Genomic DNA, 15,152 nt, shown 5'->3' on the forward strand with positions numbered 1-15,152 from the left:
TTTTTTTTTTTTTTTTTTCCTACTGGAAGACGAAGTCTTCTTATATTTGAGGGTTTAGGCAGGAGCCGCCCGCTGGTGCCTGTCGCAGCCCGCCATCACCACCAACGACACCGGTCGCGATTGCTGCCTTCCAGGGTTCTCTGCTATCAATACCGTCGCTAACCGACTTCAAGGTTGCTGAGAAAAACTGCTAGGAAATTGCATTGTATATCGGTGGTTATCACCCGACTTACCCGAAGTTAATGCATCGAAAGCAGCCCACCCGCCACATATCTGACATGCAGCAAATCCATGGCAAATGAGAAACGATGGCGTCGGAAAACAGGGCAGAGTTCAGCAAGATGGTCAAGGATGGCTCACTTTGCTTCTTCAGCCACTCAGTGCGGTACATTCCTATTCGTGGTGATTGTCTGTGCATACAAACTGCGAACTATTGGAGACGATCGACGGCTGAAGGAAGGGATCGCATTGCACAGTGATACCGGGATAGGCGATTGGCCATGAATGGGAGACGCATGCAATCAGTCTGCATTATCGTCTCATCAGAAAGTTTATCGGAACGCTAATTTGGTCATGCTAGCTTCCTCCAAGTCACCGTCACCGTCGCCGTCACCGCTGGATTTAGCGCGAACTCGGGATTGGAGTTGTTATCAGAATCGGATTGAGTCTGAGTCACCTTTCAACTTGACATTTCATCAGACGTGAATTAATTTCAATCTATCGACTTATTCTACTGATCATAGTCATGGCGGTCTCAGAAGAATCCCCTCTGCTACGTCCCGCCAACGATGAGGAGACCGGCGAGGAATTTACCGCAAGGAAACCCCCCGACACTTTCGTCATCTACGCTGCGTTTCTGGGTATGATACCTTGCTATAGACTCGAAGAACATGACTGACGTTACACAGGTGTATTTATAGCGAGCGCTGATGAAATGCTCGTGATATCGACCTACAGCGCGATCGCATCACAGTTCCACCGACTTTCGGAAGGCTCGTGGCTGCTCCTTGCTTACAACTTTGGCTATTGCATCTCGCTGCCTGTGGTGAGTATTATTCCAAGAGTGTTGAGAGGTTGCTCACTCCTCTAGTGCAGCACGCTCGGTGATCAGTATGGTCGGAAGCGGGTGCTTGTCTGGTCGTATGTGCTGTTTGCACTCGGCTGCATTGCATGGTAACTTGTCCGGTAACGTTGTCGAGTAGTCATACTGATCATTATAGTGGCGCGAGTATGTCCATATTCCAGCTGGTTCTATCAAGGGTCCTGGCCGGCGCCAGCGGGGCTGGGATCCTCGTCATGGCTTCGGTGATCATCACCGGTACGGACTCGCTACAGTTACTATCACAGCCACTAATACTATGCACGCAGATATGACACCTCCAGACGAGGTAGCTTTATACCGCGGTTATCAGAACGTCATCAATATCAGCGGGCGCAGTCTCGGAGGCCCCATCGGAGGTTTTCTGGCCGATACGGTCGGCTGGCGATGGTGCCCTACCCCCTTGTGATTGTGCTATAGACGTAGACTGACTGGTACAGGTCCTTTTTCGGCCAGGTTCCAGCCGTAGTTGCCTGCGCGCTCTTTTGCTTTTACCGACTGCCGTCATATCTCAACGAAACAGCAGCCAAAGAGGAGACCGAAGTGCCAGCACCACCCTCAGGCATTCGAGACCTAGACTTTGCAGGCCTTTTCACCTTTGCCGGTACCATACTCCTCATGCTTTTCCTGATGCGCGCCCTCGGAGCCCAAACCGAGGACATGTTCTTCCAAGCATCGCTGCTGGGGTTCTCCTTCCTCTGCGGGTGCATTCTCTTCGTCGTGATCGAGCTCTTTTGGGCGCCGAAACCGCTGGTCCCGATTCGCCTGTTCTCGCAGACCATAGGTATCTACTTTGTGTTCCAAGCACTGGTGCTAGGCGGGCGTTTTGCTGTTTGTTTTCTGCCCCTTCTCCATTTGGTGAACAGCCGGATACTGACAGTAGTTGCAGTTCAACGCCAACATCGTGCCATACTTCATACGCACACAGAATGTCACCGACTCCGTTGCTTCTCTAGCCTTAGTTGTTAGCTCAATAGGTATAGGCTTGGGGGGTGTCGTTTGCGGGCTGGTGGTCAAGCGGTATGCCCTCATATCTTCAACGGCACACCGTTACAAGCTGTAACTAACAGCCGTCCAGCACCAAGCGCTCGAAGCCCTCGATTCTCTTCGCGCTGACCCTGAGCCTGATATTGCACTTCTTCATCTTCCTCTCATGGCACCACCTGCACGATCCCACACCGCAGCAGCACCTGCTCGACGGCGCCCTCATCTTCGGCACGGGCTTTGCACCGGGCATGCTCTTTCCCGCGCTATTTACGGCCATGGCAGCTGTTGCACCGGAGGGCGAGCTGCACGCTTGTATCGGGACGTACTATCTCTGCCAGCAACTGGGCTTGATTATCGGGCCTGCAGCAGCGGCAGCGGTGAGTCAGGGGACGTTTGAGAGGAGTCTTTGGAGGAGGCTCGGTGGGGTTGAGGAGAAGAAAATGGTATGTAGCCCTCTGCCTAACCTATGAAGCTACTGTAGTTAGCTGACTCACCGGACGTCTAGGTCATCAATCGGATTCTCAACGAAGTTCGATACGCGAATACCCTTTCTGCTGAGCTGCAGCGGGTTGTTAAGAAGTGTTACCTTGCTGGGTTTCAGTATTTGCCGTGTACGTTCGTTGCTTTTCTGTATGGTGGTACCCAAGTGTTGGGTTTGCTAACGGGCTTTTGATGCTGTAGTATTTCCGGTCGTGACTACGGCTATCATGTTGCCGGTTTTGCTTGTCCTTAAGGAGCGGAGGCTAGCATAGACATTCTGGAAGTGCCAAGGCATGTGAATAAGATGAGGAAACTAATAAAAGTCGATTGGGGAGCTTAAATGGGAAGACTTAGTGGAGGCAGGCTCAATGCAGGCTGGGCTAGTGGTTTTATGGATGGTACTACAGGGTTGATGTGCCAGAGGAGATTGATCTGGAGAGCAATAAAAAATGGATCATGGCCAAAGGGTTACATACATACCTCGGTATATACGCAGTCGAGTCCTCTCACAGTGCATTTTGTCATTATGGTTGATTTGCTTTAGAACATCTATAAGAGCATTTGTATTCAGGCATCTACCTACCATATTCTAGGTAACCCTATACATCTACAGGGACAGGTCAAGTCTGAATTGCAAAGTTCTAGTCTAGTCTAATTTGATCCTGAAAGTTGGATTTAGCCCGGCTTGTCATCTTTACACTAGGTTGCACCTTTGTATCCCTTTCCTGACTCCGCTATCATAATTCAGTCCAGGATGATAGTGAGCCTAGGCACCTGCTCAAGGCAACTATAACATACCTGGTATGGGAGGGGATCGAGCTCATCAGAGATCAGGTACTCCATTCCATTGCATCCTATGATCATGTACAGCATACCGCATTCAATCTAGATCCCCTGGATGTATGTATCCCAACCCGCTTCCCAACCTAAGCAACCGCAACAAAAAACGCCTTCTCCCCTTTCTTCTTCTCGACCTCCACCCGCCTCACAATCTCATCCCCAACCGCAAGCCTCACCCTCTCCACGGTCGCCGGACTATCCAGCACAAGCGGCTGTGCCACCCTGCGTTCCCTCCGCGCATACACCAGCGCATCCCTCAACGCAAAAAGCACACTACTCCCCATGAACAGCGGCGGCTCGCCAACCCCCTTGCTACTCTGGATACTCCGCAGCGTCTTCCACATGCTCCCGTCAGCATTATCCTGCAAGAAGCTGACATTAAACACCTGCGGGATATCCCCGAACCCAGGGATCTTGTAGTTCCCCGGCCCACGGGTTGCGAGCTGTCCGCTCGTTGTCCAGAGGGATTCTTCCATTGTGAACAGCCCCTGTCCCTGGACGAATGCGCCTTCGATCTGCCCGTAGTCGATTGCGGGGTTTATGCTCCGGCCAACGTCCATTTTTAGGTCTGTTCGGAGCACGCTGTGGGTTCCTGTTAGTAGATCCAGTTCGACTTCGGCGCAGGCTGCTCCCTGTAGACTTGTTAGCCTTGCCCGAATTGGGGAGAAAGAGAAGGACATACCTGCGTAAAGTAAAAGTACATCGGCTTCACAGCATCAGGGTCATAATTCCCCCACTCATACCCAATACTCGGCATCTTATAGAACCCGACCGCAGACAAATTGACGCGCTCCCGATACGCCGCTTTCGCAAGAACACCTAGACTAACATTCTCCCCCAATTTCTCCCGATACGGCTGCAACCGCGCATTAATCTGGTCGCACGCATGCTTAATCGCCATGCCATTCAAATCACTCCCCGAACTCGCAGCGGTCGGACTCGCATTCGCGCTCTGGTAACTCGACGTATCCTGCGTGTACACCTGCTCCACGGGGACACGCAGCTCCTGCGCCGCAACCTGCACCATCTTCGTGTACAGCCCTTGTCCCATTTCCGTGCCGCCGTGGTGTAGTAGAACCGACCCGTCCGTGTACACGCGTACACTTGCTGAAGCCTGGTTCAGATGGAGGGCTGTTGCAAACGATATACCGAATTTCGTGGGGATCAGCGCGATCCCGCGCTTTCGGTAGCGGTGGGCTTTGTTATACGCGTCTACCTCTTTGCGACGTCTATCGTAGTTTGCTTCGATACGCACCTGCTCTAAAAGCAATGGGACATGCCAGTCGCTGTCAAGAACCTGGTTAAACGGCGTGCGCTGACCAACGGCATATAAATTGCGTCTTCGGACCTCGTCAACGTCCATACCTAGTCTCTCCGCCACAGCGCAGATAATGCTCTCTGTGAAGTACATCGCCTGCGGGGCCCCGAAGCCGCGGAAGGCCGTGTTGGAGTGCGTATTCGTTTTGCACACGTGCCCGCGCAGCCAGACGTTCGGGATATAGTAGACGTTGTCTAGATGCGTGAGACACCGATCCATCACGGCCGCGGACATGTCGAGCGAGTAGCCCGCGTTATTGTATGTGTCTGCATCTAGCACAAGTAATTTGCCGGCGCGGTTGAAGCCGACTTTCCAGCGGCATTGGATGGGGTGCCGCTGGCCGGATGTCATCATGTCTTCGTCGCGGTTGAGCATGATCCGTACAGGGCGTTTTGCTTTCTTTGCGGCGATCGCGACGATGCATGCGATTGGGACACTGCGGGACTCTTTACCCCCGAATGCGCCGCCCATTCGACGCACGCGGGCGTTGATTTTGTGTCGCGGAACGTTCGTGACTTGGGAGATGAAGTCTTGGGTTTCCATCCTAGCTCTCCATTAGTATTTGCTTGGAGTGTTATGGTAGTCTGTAGGTGGATGGGGGTATACTGGATAGGAAGGGTAGGGCTAAGGCTTACGTATTCTGCGTGCTACTCCAAACATCCATGCTCTCATCCTCCGCGTGCGGGATTGCAATGGCGGCGTTGGTCTCCAGGTAGAAGTGCTCCTGCCCGCCTATTCTACTTGTTCCGGAGAGTGTATATTCGCACTCTTCCAGGACTTTATCGATCTCCTCCGGCGGTGCGCCACGTCTTAATTCCTTGCCATAGCTGAAGAAGGACTTTGCTTTAATCGCCTCGTCGATACCAAGTATGACTGGCAGATCCTCATACACAACTTTCACGGCCTTCGCAGCAACCTGCGCGGTCATTGCGTCTTCGGCATAGACAAGACCAATCGGCTGCCCGTGCGCATGGACTTCGCCCCTCGCAAAGACAGGCTCGTCGTGAACGACCGGACCCCAGGTATTCCTTTCTTCGGGCAAAGAAGTATGATCTACATACCCCAGTGCTCCGGCCTCCAGCGCAGGAGCCCAGTCTACACTCACGATCTTCGCATGGGCACGCTGAGACAGGACAAGAGCCCCATGTAACTCTCGATGCAGCGGCGGCATATCGTCGACGTACTCCGCTTCCCCGGTGGCGTGTTTCAGCCCGCTGAGATGGGGGATCTGCTGCCCTACAACCCGTTGCGCGTGGGGGTTGGTATCATCGCGGGAGCCGGTTGAGATCTCTCTGTGGATCTCATCTACCAGATCGGCGTCGAATTCGAGATTGAGTTTCTGCGCTACGTGGTTCCAGAAACGTATGAATAATGACAGTGTCAGGGTTCGTCGGTACGTTGCCATTCCGCCGGGCACGCTGTAGGGGAGGGTGAACTCGGTGCTTAGACTCGTGAGGACTGTATCTAGTACTGCCTCGTCGCCCCAGCGTTTGCTCTTTAGGATCTCTGCAGTTCTAGGTGCCAGGACGGTTGTCGGCGCCATACCCCCAAAAGCCAGTGAGGCTTCCTGGACAGTAAAGTCTGGACTCAGCCGGAGGCGGAATGCAGCGGTTACAATGGCGATGTCGTCGTCCTTGCGCTTGGCCTGTTTGTATGCATTCACGATCTCGATTTTGTCTTTGCTGGGCATGGGGATGGAGATCTTGGTTATGATACTCCCAGCCGGCAACGATGTTTTTCTGTACCCTTTGAACATCTCGGCCATTGGGATGGCGACTTCCTTCTGCAGTGTCCTCGCGTAGACCGTTGCGTTCAATGCTAAAAGTAGCGGATTCATATCGGAGATCGGACTCGCAGTTGCGATATTCCCTGCTAGACTCGCCGCATTGCGGATCTGTCGGCCGGCGAAGTACCGCAGCGTCCGTGCGATGGACGTCAATACAGATGCGTACCCTGGGTTCTGTGCTTTGAAGTCTGGGATAGCGCGCAGACATTCAGTCTCGATATCGGAGAGCGATGCTGAGCCCCCAATCTCCAGAATCTTTCTATCAGGACTCCAGGATATCCCTGTGAGCTCTAGGATATCCCCAACAAATACACTAACCGGCGGTTTAAAGTCCTTGAACCGCACGTCGACCTGGACCTCGCTGGCGCCTGTTACCAGCGTCGCGGAGGGGTACTGAGATAGGATAGATAGTGTCTCTTGGAGCGTTGTCGGCTTAACCCACGTCTGGCTATTGTCTCCGTAGCAGAGGAGTTCCGGTTCGTATTTTGAAAGAGCCGGTGGGTAGATGAGTTCTGTTGTCGGCGTGTAAGGGATAAAGTTGAATTGCTTTGCGGCTGGGTCTGGCGTTGAGGGCGCTGTGATGCTTGTTTCCCGCGATGAACATGGTGAGTCACTAGGGCTATCTTTGCAGCACCCCCCAGGCCGACCGCAGGAGCCACTTCCAGTAGAGCTCGTAGAGCCAGAGCGAGAGTTTGAGTTAGGGGTTGCCACATCAATCGCTGTCTCTTCCTCTTCCTCAAGTTTCAGCGCGGACTCCACGAATCTCGTCACACCCCCCAAGTCCTCGCTGATAAACGTCTTCGCCGCATCAAGGATGGGCTTGTACCCCGTACACCGGCACAGATTCCCATCTAGATGGCCCTTCGCCTCGATATCGTCCGTGGATAGTCTGAATTCTTGCGTCACCGGGTCGTACGCATTCCGCACCATCGCATACAGCGACATGACGATCCCGGGCGTGCAGAACCCGCATTGCGACCCGTGAAGCTTTGCGATGCGCTCCTGCAGCGGGTGGGGGGCGTCGACGGTGCCCAGGCCTTCGATGGTAATTACATGCTTGCCCACAACTTCCGCTGTCAGCACAAACACTCTTTTGTTAATAGTTGGGTGGCGGCATACCTCCAATCAACGGGTAAAGACACGCATTCACAGCGAGATGACGGATTTCCTTCCCCTTGTCCTTTCCTTGTCCCTGCCCATTGGATCGTGATCGTGTTTGTAGGACAACCGTACACGCACCGCAGCCGCCCTCGCCGCAGCCGAGCTTCGTGCCTTTGAGCCCATCCTGCGAGCGGATGAAATCCAGTAACGTCCAGCGGGGGTGTGGGTTTGATAGTGAGATGGGGGTGCCGTTTAGGTAGAAATTCAGGGTTGGCGAGGAGGAGGGGAGGAAGGAGTCCATGCTGGCTGGTACATCTATCCAGGCAGAAGGTGGATGGGGTGTGGAGGGGGATTGCGTTATCTCATAGAATTCTGTAGTAATAAGTATTGAATATTGATATGCTTGCTAATCGTAATGATGGATGGGATGGTTGGAGTAGAGATAGCCGTGGAGGTGGTGGAGGTGGATGAGATGAGGCGAGATGAGGTCGACACCCCCAACCTTGGTAGAGTTTGTTGCCACCGCTGCATGCAGGCCATCCCCACGTTTGGTTGCACTGCAGCTGGAGGTATGTAAATCGATGCACGGCAGCCCAATCCAACAGTGGTGCATGGCAAAATATAAGAAACAGATCAATTGCTCTTGAACAAACAAGAAACGAAAAGAAAAGGCATTGACCGCTGAATCCCCTCGACTCAATCCCTTCCTATACCCAAGCACTGTACGACCAGCCCCAAGCCCTAATTCCCTCCAACTACAACCACCCCCGAATCCCCCATTCTACAACACCAAGTACTAACTCCTCCACCCACCAGAACATTAGACCCTGAACAAACAAAATGGGCTCCCTCTCCCCGCTCGACTCCCTCTTCACCCCCTTGAAGCTAGGCTCGCTGTCCCTGCAGCACCGCATAATCCAAGCTCCCTGCACACGCATGCGCTCAACAAAAGAGTCCGACGGCGTCTGGGTCCCCAACGACCTGAACGTCACTTACTACGCCCAGCGCGCAAGTCAAGGTGGTCTTATGCTCTCCGAGGCGACGCCGATCAGCCGTGACGTGAGTTCCCACATTCCCCCTACGTTCACTTATATGCGAAGCTAATGAGATGGCGTGGACAGGCAGCAGGCTACCCCGGCGTCCCCGGAATCTTCACACCCAGCCAGATATCAGCCTGGAAGAAAGTCACCGACGCCGTGCACGCCAAGGGCGGGATCATCCTGTGCCAACTGTGGCATGTCGGCCGCGCCACGACGCCCGGCATGCTCGGTGGCAAGACGCCGGTTGCGCCTTCGAGCATCCCGATCTCGGGGAATGCGCTGGACGGCACGGTGTACGGCGATGCGCCGCCGAAGGAAATGAGCATCGAGGAGATTAAGAGTACCGTTGCAGAGTACGCGGCGGCTGCGAAGAGGGCGTTTGAGGCTGGGTTTGATGGGGTGGAGATTCATGGTACACTCACCGTCTCTTCTACCCTGTTTATCTCTGGTGCTTGATACTGACGATCTGTACGTGGCAGGCGGAAACGGCTACCTCCTCGACCAATTCCTGCACGACAACGTCAACACGCGGAATGACGCCTACGGCGGCTCCATCGAGAACCGCTCGCGCATCGTCCTGGAGATCATCGCCGCCGTGTCGAACGCAATCGGGTCCTCCCGCGTGGGGATCAGACTATCACCGTACAATTACTTCCAGGACACGCGGGACTCGAATCCCCAGGCGCACTGGGGGTATCTCTGCAGCCAGATTGCGTCCTTACCTGACGATGTGAAACCGGCCTACGTACACATGGTCGAGCCGCGCTTCGACGAGGTCCTTGACGAGAGCGAGAAGATTAGCGCTTTAGAAACGACGCAGGAGGTTGTCAAGCCGTCGCTTGACGGGTTCAGGAGTGTACTCAAGAAGGGGGGAGTGAGTTTCATCGCGGCCGGGAATTTCAAGGGCAGCAATGCGGGCGAGAAGATTGCCTCTGACGGCGCGGACGCCGTGGCCTTTGGCCGGCTGTTCATCAGTAACCCGGATCTGCCACGGCGAATCAAGGAGGGACTTGAGTTGAACGCTTATGATCGGGGGACGTTCTATGGTGCGAGTCCGCCGGAGAAGGGGTATACGGATTATGCTTTCGCTGCGTAGATTCTGCATTGGATAGAAACACAGAGAGAGGAGATAGATAGAGATTACATTCAACCAAAATAACATACACTCTAAACCACCATGCTTTACGTTAGTTACCCAGATGAACCAACACCTTCATCGCATCATGCACCACCGCCCACCGCACCGTCGCCAGCTGCTGCGCCATCGCCCTGACCAGCGGCCGCGTATCGTACTGCCCGGCTAGGGCTTCAAGCTCATACGCATTCGATGTGGTCATGGCCACAATAAGACTTGACAGATCCGTCGGTTTGACGAGTGTCTCCTCGCGAGCATGGAACGCCCACACCGTCAGTGTTGCAAGATACAGACACCACGGGAAGTGGAATGCATCTGTTTGATCCCAGTCGTGCAGAGCCAGGACTGCATCTTGTAACAGCGACGCCGCGTGCCGGGATGCCGTTGTCGCCGAAGAAGAAGGACCCGACAGCCACCGCGAGAGCATACCCCTCGACCGTTCACGATCATTTGGACTCACCACCCGTCCCAGAATCTGCGCTGCCCCCGCCGCAATCTGCAGATCCAGGACTTCGACGTGTAATGCCAATGAAGCAGCGCGGTACAGCGCCATGGCTGCCGCCTTGAGACTCGTAAAGCGCCGCATCTCATCAGACGAGATCTGCACAGGCCCGAGCTTCATGTTCAGACAGTCGGCGTCGAAATCGGCTTTCCAGAGATCGTATGCCCGTCCCATCCGCGGGATCCATGCGCCGACGCGTTCTGGCGTTTCGCTACGCAGCGTCGTTTGATCTCGTCTCTTCAAGTCGGCGCTCACGCTCATGAGACCATGCAAAACAACCATCCGCGATGGGCCGTTTAGATCTCGCGGTCGGTGCACCGCGGTGGGCGTGATGTACCCCTTCAGCACGGGGAGGAATAACCGCTCCGTATCACGCGATGCATGCCGCGCCCATTCTTCGGGGGTATGTGCCTCCCACGCCGCAGGGGAGCAGGGCAGCGACGAGCGGATCTCAAAGGCCGACATGCACAGACTCTGGCTAAACAGGACGGAATGCTGCGTGTCCCACATGAAGCACTGGAAGGCTAGACGCTTCCGCTGCTCGGCGTCCATGGCGGCTTTCCAGGCATTTTCTAGCTCTGGCCCTGCCAATCCTGTGCTATCGGGGGTTGACCGGATAGAGCAACACGTACTCCGCCGAATCAGTTTGATTAAGACGCAGTGGAACAGCTGCGCTCGTTCTCTCTGCTTCGGACCCGCCCGCATCTTCCCGAAACAGTCGATCAGTAGCATCGCCTGCAGCACCCACAGCTCCTCGGGCACGGGGCTGAACGCGCCGTGGCAGAAGAGCTGGTTGCGTAGGGCGTCGTGGATTCCTACGGCCAGCTGATGGGCCTCGCGACTGCTGTATGTAGCCCCCATAGACAGAATCGAGGCGAGGAAGACGGGCTCGGCGGCGGTGGGGTCGAAGGTTGCGGCGTGGATGAGCGGGTAGGTAGTGTTGAAGCGGGCGAAGAAGAGGTCGCTATAGCTTTGCAGGGCTGACAGTGAGAGTAAAGGAGAGTCGAGGTTTAGGGGCTGGCCGTGGATGTCGACGGGTGGGCTTTGTGCTATCAATGTGAGGATTCCGCGTCGGGCGTCGTCGGTGAGTTGGGGGCGTAAGGGCACGGTGTTTTCGATTGGCGGTGCGCTGGTCATCCAGTCAAGGTCTGGGAAGTCTGTTCGCTTGTCGCTGTGATTCCGCTCCACGAAACTTGCTGCTTGTAGCAGAACGGAGGATCCGTCTTGCCTTTGGTCGTACTCTGGTGCAGGGAGGTTAAGGTCGATATCCAGATCGAGGTTCAGCATGCTCTCCTGCACACCCGCACCAGAGAAGGCGATTGCATCTGTAGTCTGGTTTGTCTCGTTATCAATGGCACACGCGAACGGAACGAGATCGGGGCCCAGCGGGAGCTCGAGATGGTTGAATGCGTCGTCAAGCGAGGAGACATCGAAGAGCCAGTTGTAGTTGCCGGTCGCGGCGAAGGGGAGGTTGAAGTCGGTTGCTACAGCATACCCTTAGCACATCACCTTAACCAGTATAGAAGAGGCATACCCGTATCAAGCATCATTCCATCTCCCTCGAACCCACCACCCCCCCACGACCCATCCGCCGCATCGAATTGTCCCGGGATCGGCTCGACATATGGCTCAAACGGGCCACCGGGCATCATGGGGGCAAGCAGCGGGTCTGGATCTGTCCCATCCTCATCGAACGAAATCCCCGAGACAGAAACCGGATCCCCGGCTGAGCGCGGCGGCGACACCGGTGCCTGTCCCTGTCCCTGCACATGCACCTGAGAAAGAGCAAGGACATCCGGCGAGCCTGAACTCCTCATTGACACCGACCCAGACCCAGGCCCCGACGACGAACCCTCCCCGGATAACACCGCGGCAGTCTTCTGCCCACCATGCCTACTCTGCCTCTTCGGCGGCCTAACAACAATCCTCCCATCCTCCGCGCGCCGTATGCGTTTCCGCGTCTCCAGGACCCCCCTCCCCACACCCCCCGCCTCAACATCCTTCCTCGCATGCCGGTCCATATGCCGGCTCAGCAGGTCGGGTCGGCTAAAGTGCGTCATGCACCGCGGACACGTGTACCCGTGCGCATTGCTGGTTTCGTGGTTCAGGCTGTGGCGGCGCAGGTGTTCGGCGCGGGTGAATGCTTTCGTGCAGCCGGGGTGTGTGCAGGGGTGCTTTTTGGGGGTGTCTTTCATTATGGTTGTATATAGTAGGGGTGGGTTAGGGTAGGTGGATAGGATAGGTAAGTGAGGAGAGCTGAGCTTTATCGGACCTAGATACCAGTATCGTTATATTCTCTTAATGTCTCTCCCAGGTGGAGAAGGAGACGATAAGCGTGCGGGGTAGACTGCAGTGCCAATTCTCGAATCAGATTGAGGGCGTTATGCATGATTAGCTGGCCACTGGCCGTGATACGGGTCGGAGAGAGATACGGTGATAAGTACGTACGTAGTCTAGCCCTATTGGTGCCATCGTAGCCTGTCATACCACACCTAGTGTAGCACCTATCCTAGCCTTGCCTGCGTCTACCTCTGGACATTGTCAATCTACAAGAAATACCGCCACTCGGGACTCCTCTCCCCTTCAGCCAGAAGCCTCGTCTCAACCTCCCCCGCCACAATCCTCCTCCCCTGCTCCTTATCCCGCCGTCGATTCTCCGCCCTCATCCAGAATCCCATAAACCCCGTCGCAAGTACACAAACCCCGTTACACGCACAAGTCGCGATCAGCGTCGGCACATAGCGCGGCGCATACTCTGTCCGGAACGTCGCCGCACTCAATACACCAGCGATATTCCCCAACCCCACGAAAAACCCCGTGTTCGCCGCCCGCGAGTTCTCGTCCGTGTTGTTGTTGTTGTGCCACGCGTGCACGAGGCACGTCGGGATATACGCGCCCGAGGCAAGCAGGAAGCACGCGAAGTAGCTGACCCCCTTGTTATTCGCGACATCGATGCAGGCGAGGATTAGCATGCCGATTAGGGATATGAGGAGGCTGAGGATGATGTGCAGCGAGCGCTCGCGGAAGTAGTCGGAGGATTTTGCGACACACAGCAAGACCACGGCGCCGACGAGGTTCGGGGCCACGGTCCACAGGTTGGTTTTTATGACCGAATAGCCGAGGCGGGCGACGATCTACCGTGTTCAATCTCTGTTAGTGATATGTGTAAAGGGGTCATGGAGGGAGAGAAGACGTACAATCGGAAAGAAATTCATCGCCGTCGCATACGCCACCGGATATGTGAACGTGATAACGGCCCAGATGGGGAACTTCCAGTCGCTCCACGTCTGGAACGCAGCCTTGAGCTCGAGCTTCGTCTCTACCTCTGCCGATGTATCGCGTAGCAGTCTCGCAGAGGCCGCCGCCCGTTCTCTCTCGTTAAGGAACCACGCGCTCTGCGCTGTATCCGGTAACCACCAGAAGCCTATCACCCCGATAATCAGCGTCATTGACCCCTCGACGATGAACAGCCACTGCCACCCTTTCACGGTGGGGTGGTTGATCTGGAAGAGGCCGAAGGAGATAAGGCCCGAGAAGGCGGAGGCGAGGACGGCGAAGGACTGCAGGATAGCCAGGCGGAAACCCATCTCGTTGCGGGTGTAGAAGAGCGTGAAGTAGAAGGTTGAGCCCGCGAAGAAGCCTGCTTCGAAGACGCTGTTCTTGTTAGTGTAGTGGAGTGCCAGGTGTAGGGGGGGACGGACCCGAGTATGATACGGATGGCAAGTAAGCTTCCGAAATTATGGGCTGCGCATTGGCAGAGCGCGCAGATGCCCCAGACGACGGTCACTACGCCGTTGTCAATTCTGCCTCCTTTACTCAGTGAAGTGAAAAACATACTAAATGACAGCATAATCCGCGCCGAGTACCGTTTGATCAGCAGATTCCACGGCAAGTCAAACAAGCCGAACGGGATATAGAACAGCAGAATCAGCAGCGAGTAGTCGTTGCCCTTGAGGTTGATATCTTCTTCGAGACCATCGGTTTTTGCGTTTGCCAGGTTGCTCTACTAGCTTTGTTAGCGGCCATCTCCTATATGGGTCCCAATCTATATCTGATGTAAATGTAACTGGACGTACCCGATCCATGCAGTCGAAGAAGTACATCTACAACAGTACAGTGTGTTAGCCCTATACACCATACACTGTAGAGAAGTAAACATACCAAACACAGCAATGGCAGGACAAAAAAGTCCACCTTGCGCACTAGATCTCATTTAGCTCTCTATACCTCTTACTTCAAGTAGACAAGACATGGAATCACCATACCAAAACTCCTCTCCGCCTCAACATCCACATACACACTGCTCGTGCCGGCCTTGGTCTCATTTTCCGGGATCGCACTCTCAGCCGAGGCCGAAGCCGAGGGGACTTTCTCGATGTCTGTCTCAGTGCCACCCATGACGATGGTACTCCGTAGTCAGACAGTAGGACGAAAGACCGAGGGCGCAAGTCAGGTGGAGCGTTAGAGACGGTAGGGTTTATAATGCGTTTCACCCTCCTTGCGTCGTCCGTCGTCACTGTGTAACCCCATCATTCTCTATCAATCTATCGATACGTACGATAGCGTCCTCGATAGCACCACCCCAGGCCAAGCCAAGCTAGATAGCAGTTGGAGAAGGTGGGAGTGGGACAGGCTAGCCAGGGTTCGGCCCGTATCTAATCAATTATCAGCTTAACCCCCACTCTTGAGTGTGCCCACAGCCCACTTTTGACCACGTACCGTACACAGTCCAAGCGTACGTATATACTTTGGTTGGAGGCAGAGTGGTTCTGTTCCGCCTTGCACATGGAGACCATGGAGAGCATTGGAGGCTCCAGAGCTGCTGGCCCGGACAACCTCCCGGCCTTTTCGCAGTCTCCAAGTT

At 55.0% G+C, this 15,152-nt stretch overlaps 6 protein-coding genes across 6 annotated transcripts; 3 read left to right on the forward strand and 3 right to left on the reverse strand.

Moving 5' to 3' along the window:
- The first annotated feature begins 108 nt into the window (after positions 1 to 108).
- On the forward strand, positions 109 to 569 carry BDW74DRAFT_159365 (uncharacterized protein). The gene has a single exon (XM_073725451.1). The coding sequence runs from the start codon at positions 292 to 294 to the stop codon at positions 502 to 504; it is 213 nt and encodes a 70-aa protein (XP_073580415.1). The 5' UTR covers positions 109 to 291; the 3' UTR covers positions 505 to 569.
- A 176-nt stretch (positions 570 to 745) lies between these two features.
- BDW74DRAFT_181407 (uncharacterized protein) lies at positions 746 to 2,838 on the forward strand (the record flags this gene model as incomplete). Its single annotated transcript, XM_073730010.1, has 10 exons — positions 746 to 860; positions 909 to 1,045; positions 1,091 to 1,173; positions 1,221 to 1,318; positions 1,369 to 1,489; positions 1,540 to 1,930; positions 1,989 to 2,119; positions 2,178 to 2,529; positions 2,592 to 2,697; positions 2,768 to 2,838. 10 exons carry the CDS (start codon positions 746 to 748, stop codon positions 2,836 to 2,838), a joined length of 1,605 nt encoding a protein of 534 aa, XP_073580416.1.
- A 654-nt stretch (positions 2,839 to 3,492) lies between these two features.
- On the reverse strand, positions 3,493 to 7,912 carry BDW74DRAFT_169920 (uncharacterized protein; the record flags this gene model as incomplete). Its single annotated transcript, XM_073727075.1, has 4 exons — positions 3,493 to 4,038; positions 4,089 to 5,268; positions 5,360 to 7,577; positions 7,750 to 7,912. 4 exons carry the CDS (start codon positions 7,910 to 7,912, stop codon positions 3,493 to 3,495), a joined length of 4,107 nt encoding a protein of 1,368 aa, XP_073580417.1.
- Positions 7,913 to 8,451: 539 nt separating this feature from the next.
- On the forward strand, positions 8,452 to 9,747 carry BDW74DRAFT_181409 (alkene reductase; the record flags this gene model as incomplete). The annotated part of the gene is made up of 3 exons (XM_073730011.1): positions 8,452 to 8,670; positions 8,733 to 9,063; positions 9,131 to 9,747. The coding sequence occupies 3 exons, from the start codon at positions 8,452 to 8,454 to the stop codon at positions 9,745 to 9,747; spliced, it is 1,167 nt and encodes a 388-aa protein (XP_073580418.1).
- Positions 9,748 to 9,838: 91 nt separating this feature from the next.
- BDW74DRAFT_181410 (uncharacterized protein) lies at positions 9,839 to 12,483 on the reverse strand (the record flags this gene model as incomplete). Its single annotated transcript, XM_073730012.1, has 2 exons — positions 9,839 to 11,772; positions 11,823 to 12,483. 2 exons carry the CDS (start codon positions 12,481 to 12,483, stop codon positions 9,839 to 9,841), a joined length of 2,595 nt encoding a protein of 864 aa, XP_073580419.1.
- Positions 12,484 to 12,834: 351 nt separating this feature from the next.
- On the reverse strand, positions 12,835 to 14,686 carry BDW74DRAFT_181411 (uncharacterized protein; the record flags this gene model as incomplete). Its single annotated transcript, XM_073730013.1, has 7 exons — positions 12,835 to 13,422; positions 13,486 to 13,942; positions 13,990 to 14,074; positions 14,126 to 14,291; positions 14,365 to 14,391; positions 14,450 to 14,490; positions 14,554 to 14,686. The coding sequence occupies 7 exons, from the start codon at positions 14,684 to 14,686 to the stop codon at positions 12,835 to 12,837; spliced, it is 1,497 nt and encodes a 498-aa protein (XP_073580420.1).
- Positions 14,687 to 15,152: the final 466 nt, after the last annotated feature.

The sequence above is a fragment of the Aspergillus multicolor genome (genome assembly GCF_047715735.1).
Source record: "Aspergillus multicolor strain CBS 133.54 unplaced genomic scaffold BDW74scaffold_28, whole genome shotgun sequence".
NCBI lineage: Eukaryota > Fungi > Ascomycota > Eurotiomycetes > Eurotiales > Aspergillaceae > Aspergillus > Aspergillus multicolor.